Source organism: Bombus impatiens, unplaced genomic scaffold, assembly GCF_000188095.3.
Source record: "Bombus impatiens unplaced genomic scaffold, BIMP_2.2 scf_0296, whole genome shotgun sequence".
In the NCBI taxonomy this organism is placed as follows: domain Eukaryota; kingdom Metazoa; phylum Arthropoda; class Insecta; order Hymenoptera; family Apidae; genus Bombus; species Bombus impatiens.
The window spans coordinates 188458-195498 of NT_176715.1; the positions used below are offsets into that span (position 1 = coordinate 188458).

The following is a 7041-nucleotide window of genomic DNA, read 5'->3' on the forward strand; positions in this document are numbered from 1 at the left end:
GCGGCCAGGGTCAACCACTTGTAGGATCCTGGCAACTGCAGCAGACTACAACCGCAAAACGCCTAGCTTGGAATATCAGCCGCGCGTGCACACTACTGCACACGCAAGAAGATGCGGAGACGCGGCCACATGCATATCGCGCTGACACACGCGGATACAGCGGAGATGATCTCGAATCGAAATTCCTTGAGCGTCGTGCCAAAATTCCGGACGAACGTTGTCCTTTGTTTCACTGTCGATGATCGCGTGACTTCTCGTCTCGTTCATCTACTACGACGCTTACACGTCTCTTAACTACGCTTCGATCGCGAATGAAAAACGCTTTCGTTCGTCTGACTCTGCTAGGGTCCTCGATCCAACTACGCGCTTCAGGTTTTTCGGACGGAAGCGACCCTTGTTTCCTGAAATTCACGTTTTAATCTTATTTTCTAACTGAAGAAAGAAAGTGCCAAAGAAGCTGATACGTCCTATCAAAATTATTTATTTATAGCAAGTTGTACATACGTGGTAATAGCTTTCGACACACAGATTTTTGCCACTCGTGTCTTTTTTCCAATCTCTTAGTTTAATACATATGCGCGTCTGTCCCTTTTTTGCGAACTGTTGCATCTTCAACCGACGCACGTTGAAGGTTTTGACGTATTTATAACACTCCACCATAGCAGCTTTCATCCGCGCTCGATATTCTTCGTCGTGTAATATAATTTTGTATCAACGCGTTCCCTAAATTTTCTACGAACGCGCGTCTATTCCTCGAAGATGCCCGTTTCCACGTGGCTTTCGCTTTAGAACGTACAATGTACGCATCCGATGCTGGTACCGGCAGCACGTTGGAAAAACTATTACCTGCCAAGTATTATGATTTCAGACAAGAACGAAGCTATCGTAGTGTCGTTTCAATATAATATATATCGATATAACGATCAGCCAACATTTCGAAACGTTTCACTCTCATAATTGATTTCCATCGTTAACTTGTGTTTTGATACTTATCTACCGCTCCAAACGAATCTACCATTTTTATACGATTAAAAGTTATTATTAGGAAGAAATTGTTTACATATTTTCAGGCTACGATAACCGTTTTTTATCCCTCTTATTAAATGTTGCCAATTGTCGAGTACGATCAATTATATGTCGGAGTAAGGTTGGCATTTTGGGGCGTTCGATGAACTTTTACTTACTTTACCGTTGCGGATGTGGCTAATATTTATCGGTACAAATGTGAGCACTACAAGAGGCTATGAGTAATGGCGAGAGGATGGTCGAGATGATGGCGACAACGAATTCAGGTTCGATAACGAATCCACGGTCCACGGGAGGACAAGTATCAACGTAATACTCGATTCGGGCAACTTCTCGATAACTCGATCAGCAATTCGTCCAACCACTAACTAATAAATTAACTGACCCGTAATTCGAAAGAAGCTGTCCTTATATGCTCCTGTCCCCATTCTCGGGTCAATCTTTGTTTTTAAGGAGAGCCATATAATCATTTCATACTTCTGTCGGGTACACGTCCCCCCCGTGACCGTGGCTACGTCTAGTGACCCGCTATGTCACTTCGAGCCCGAACCCATCGTCATAAAGTCAGATGGGAACATTAAAACTATTTCTTATTTTTATTACTTAAACGTAAAAGTCTTGACTATGGTATTGGGGGTTTTCCCAGCATTCCCGACGGAAAATTCCGCTGTCCTTCCATCTCCGACATATATTTCTTTAAAGGGATTAAAAGGAATCGCGTGCAATCCGATTCAGTTATCGACAATCGCTGGAATCTTCTATGTGTTCTATGCGCCGTTGTATGTGTACATGTGTAATGTGTCAGCGTGTGAGCACGAGTAAACAAAAGGAGCGGTAAGAAGCCTCTTACCAAGATGCCTCTTGGTAAGTTTGTGTAACAGTTTTTAGCAAGTACGTCTGTTTATCCTACCTAGGTGTGCTCTGGCGTATCTTGTAATTTTTTCTTCAACTGTGGCAACTTTTAACGTTTTCTTTAAACCACGACGCGTTTAGGATCGTAAGACGATTCTTTCGGTGTTTTCTATTTCCTTTTTCCTGCGTCTGATTTGGCCGCAGTGCCTCGAATTCCTAATACGTTCATTTAAGTTAATAAATTTTAATAGCGGTTTAATAATAATTTAACTATGGTTTAACAACGTACAAATTGTGATTTAATAATGATTTTATACGTATATTAATAATTTGATGTTTCTGCGCCATTTCGAACGTCTCGTTTCAAACCGGTACATTGAGTTTATAGTAATTTCTGTTTTCTTCGTTCTCTCTGGGACGTTTTCGTCCCAGTTTAATTCGTTATCTGAACGAAGATTCGAGATATCTAACAGGATTTGTTTATGCGACTGGAAATTTGTAAAATCCGACTTTAGACCGACTTTTGCTTTTAGCTACTATAGTTGGTTTATATTTTTACAGAAGAAACAACGCGATATGTAGAATCACTTCGAAATCAGACGACGATAGATTTTGGCTCCATCCCGTCTCGCGCAGACTGACAAGTACGCGCATAGTACTATGTTTGAAGACCGATGTGAATGACTGTGTGTACATTTGTATTCGACTTAGGCGCGATTAGCGGCTGTAAATGAGCATCGTATTTCAAGGTCATTGGGTATTTCCATTCCGGAGAAATAAATATGTCCTCGACTAGATAACCTTTAGAAACACGTGAGACATCGCCGTGCGTGTAATCGGCGTACAAGAGAAAGCTGTTTTCGAGGCCGTACAAGACAAGAGTTAGGTCGTCGCATTGCGGAAATTTCAGGAGCGCATAAATTACTAATGTTAATCCAATTTCCACGCGTGTACACCGTATCATGTAAGAAATCGCAATCCATCGTAATTTGTACAGGCACGTACTCACGGAAGCATACTCTTTTGCCACGGAAATACGTACGTAAAGGTTACGTGATCGCAATATCGCAACGCCTTCGCAACGATTGTTCCCGCGGGTACTTTACCAGCAATTATGAAACGATGATTCCTGAGCGTGAGCGAAGTAAGTAAATGTACAAAGTGCTGCACGTAACGCGACTCCGCTATTTTTCTGTCATTTGCAGCCATTCGGCGAAATATCTTGTTGAAACTTGTGGATCTTTGAAGCCGAAATAATGTTATAGGAACGCTAAATTTATACTGAGGATTAATATTAAAATAATGATATATTTATTTCATTCCTTATATCATATATTCATCGATACACACTTGCACGCGTCTCAGCACTTTCTTCCATACCCGATTGTTAACCGACTGAACAGTTTACATTTCTTTGTTTTCGAGACGCTGCGCACACACATACTTCCACACACTGATATTCACATACAAGTATCTCTACTACGCATTTAACCCAGTCCAGCACAGAAAATTATACATATCTCAACATATCTTTTGAACGGTACTTTAAAGGTGTTAACGAGAAGACAATTATGAACTAACCATAAACTTCGATATATATTTGAAATTTCATCGATACGATGAATTTCATACCAACGCTGTTATTCTTTGCTAGGGCTAAATAAAGTCTAAGATATTAAAAGTTACGACTTTGTAATTATCTCAAATTATTTCTTTTCGTTTCTTAACTAATCGGGAGACCGAAATTCTACCGAATTCTACCTATTTGTTATTATACGTCGCGTTTGACGGTAAGCGTATTTTAATGAGATATCGAACTGCGTTGCAAAAATGTACTTTTTATTTATCGTTGATAGAAATAGAGAGAACAAGTTCCGCCAACCTAAGTAAGGGATAGAAATATCATAAAAAGAAAAGCGGGTTGGGAGGAGGAAAAGGAGGATATCTTCCTAACGGATAATCCTGAGTTAACGACGAGCCCTCGATAAGAAAGGATAAACTCAATGGGATTTTTCCTCAAAGAAACAAAGTGAACATAAAATTTTACGATAATAGTTAAAACAAATTTTACGCGTTAATATTGCTAACCTCATATCGATTCAGTTAGCGTATCAATGAAACTATTTTTATCGATAAATATCATCGAGTTTCCATTGATCCATTCCTTTAACCAGTTGTTATATTTATCTTTCTTAGTATTACATGCGTAGTTTTTATGCAAATTTTATAATTAAGAAATACGTGTTATAAAAACTGATGACTGTATATCTACAAGAATTCTATCTCTTAAACAAATGCGTAAAATCAAGGACGCATTAAAGTTCCATCACCATCTGCTAATGTTAAAATACGAATATCAAGTGATTCATAAATTGTTGCTTTCAAAGCTAATATTTTTTATTTTCCCATATTATACGATTTCTTGAACTTTGTTTTCATTTCGTTCCGGTAAGAAATTCTCTACGACGCAATTCCTAACTACGATCGATAACGATATTCTTATTGTTATCATTTATCAACTTCCAATACTCATTTTTTACTATTACTTTTACTATTACTTTACTTTACTTTTACTTTACTATTACTATTACTATTACTAGTCCGATAAGGCAAGATATCCGTAGTTACAAAGTAAGCTATAAAAATCATACGAATAAAAGCACAGATTCGAATAGCAAAGCGATAAATACATACAGAAATATGAGATGCATTCATTGACCGAGAACATGACCAAATACAGTAGTCATGATTGTCTAATACATGTACCACGTACATATATTTGTAAATTGTGCGGATAATTAACTGCATTCTCCTAAATGAATTCTGTCAATATTCCTTTGTGGTTATCGAATGTGTTTATCTCGATAATTAACGCAACGACGAAGCGCTAAATAGCCATCGGATCACGAAAACAAAAATCTACTTAAAAATTACATTTTTAATATACGAAAGACGAATAATAACTAAAATGTCACACAGTGGGATTCCTGATACATTTATTGGGACGAAATTTTAATCAATTAAATGATTCGCTCGATTAACTGAATTTTTGCTGGTTGAATTCTCTTGTCCGAACGCACGCACCTATTACGCGAGCGAAAAACAATAAGTAACGAGTAAAATCGTCGAGTTGCTATTATACGAATTTCGATTATAAACTGTTCGCATCTGGACAAATTCGCGTAAATACAATTCCACCGCAAAGATAAATGTTAAAACATGAAAATGGAATACGTAACTTTTTATGAGTTTACGTTCCACTCTAATCTGAGTGAAGAATTAGTCTTCGTGAAAATATGTATTTACCTCCTACGCTAGAGATTACTGCGTTCCCTCGTTACTCCAAGTTATTCGTTTCACTCGTGCGTGTAATTTATTTCGACGATATCGAGAGGCTTTGAAGATTTCGTAAAGCAACGAAAATCAAAAGTAATCAGAAAAATTCGCATTATACGCATGGAATGTATATAGCGGTGGAAAATTATATTATTATTATTATTGTTTAGTCCGTGCCGTTCGGCTTTCGGTTTTACATCTCTTACGTCTATTTCTCTTCTTACATGTCTACCTCCCCTCTTTTCCACTCTATTCCATTGCACTACCTTGCTTATTCTACCTCTAAAATCTAAAAAATAGCAACTATAAATTATCAACTAATGTCTGAAAACTATTGCCACTTTGGTCCTTAGTCTTCTTGTTGTGCCTCCTCCTTGTCGTTTGCCCTTCTCTTCTCTATTATTGCTTTCGGTTCTGCTAAACCTTCTTCAGTCTCGTTCAGCGTTTTTCTTATATCCTTTGATCCTCCCGTTATTTCACATTCTTCTATTATGCGTCTTAGGTCTTCCTCTTTCCTTCTGCATAGTCTGCATCTTTTTCCCCCCTCTTCTCTCCAGTATTCCCTTGCTTTGGTTTCGTTTCCGCGTCTGAATCTTGCCAGTATTCTTCTGTCCTTCCACTTCATCCTCCCTTCTAGGTACTTGGGTAATTTCTCTTTGGCTATGTTTCTGTAGCGTATGTTGTACTTGGATTCCCTTATCCCTTTCCCCCTCTCTTCTGCTTCTCTCTTTCTTCTTTCTTCTATAATTTGGTCCGCTGTCATCCTTTCTTGCTCCTCTCCTGTTTCTATCTGCGTCCCTCCTTTTCTCACCTCTTCTAGTCCCTTATTTCTCTTTCTTGCTCTTTTCCCTTCCTGACCATTCCCCCGTTCTCTCTCTCTCTTTCCTTTATGCGCTTCTTTACTAATTCCTTTTGTGATTCTAGGGCTTTCTCTTCGTACCTTGCTGCACTTTTTAATGCTTTTCTTTCATTTCTATTAATTTGCATTCCTCTATCGGTATATAATTTGGTATTGTCATATCTAAGCCCAATATCCATTTCGCATATCTCCTTTGAACTCTGCCCAGTCCTTCTTCCATGTTCCAGCCCCATACCTCTGCTCCAAACAGCGCCACGCTCTCTACCAGTGCTCCGAACATCTTCATTCTCCTTTTGTAGTCCTGTTTGAATATTCTTTCTCCCACGCTCCATGTTTTCTTCGTTTCAATTGATGCTCTCTTTTCCCTATCTTGTATGTGCTTCTCGTCACTTCCGTTTTTCTGTAGTATATACCCTAGGTATCTTATCTCGTCCACCTCTTCTAATTCTTGTTTTCCTCACTTCCATTTTCTTTACCTCCTTTGGTTCCTTCTTTTTTCAAAGACTATTATTTTGGTCTTTTCCGTGCTCAGTTCTAATTCGGCTTCCTTCAAAAATTGTTTGAGTCTCTTCGACATTTCCTTTAGTTCCTCTTCTCTATCCGCCATTAGCACGATATCGTCTGCTTATGTCAATGACCATACCTTTCTTTTTACCTACCACTATGCCCCCGGCTTGTCCTTTCCTTAATTCTTCTTCCAGTTCTGCCACGTAGATGTTGAATAACGTCGGGCTCAATGGATATCCTTGTCCGACTCCCCTCACAGTTCAAAATTCTCTTGTGTCGTGTTTCTTGACTCTCGCTATATTCCTTGTTTCTTCGTATATTTCTCTAATCCTTCGGATTAGTTTTTTGCTAACTCCCATTTTCCTCATTTTCTCCTCCGGTTTCTCTCTATTTAGCCCGTCGAACGCCGCCCTTAAGTTCGCAAAGCAGGCATATAATTTTCTTCTTTCTTTGCCTAGCTG

At 38.7% G+C, this 7041-nt stretch overlaps 1 protein-coding gene across 1 annotated transcript; it reads right to left on the reverse strand.

The window, feature by feature from the left end:
* Nucleotides 1-5545: 5545 nt before the first annotated feature.
* LOC105680664 (trichohyalin-like) lies at nucleotides 5546-6680 on the reverse strand. Its single transcript, XM_012384736.2, has 2 exons — nucleotides 6550-6680; nucleotides 5546-6158 (listed from the first exon to the last, which is right to left on the reverse strand). The coding sequence occupies exons 1-2, from the start codon at nucleotides 6678-6680 to the stop codon at nucleotides 5564-5566; spliced, it is 726 nt and encodes a 241-aa protein (XP_012240159.1). The 3' UTR covers nucleotides 5546-5563.
* Nucleotides 6681-7041: the final 361 nt, after the last annotated feature.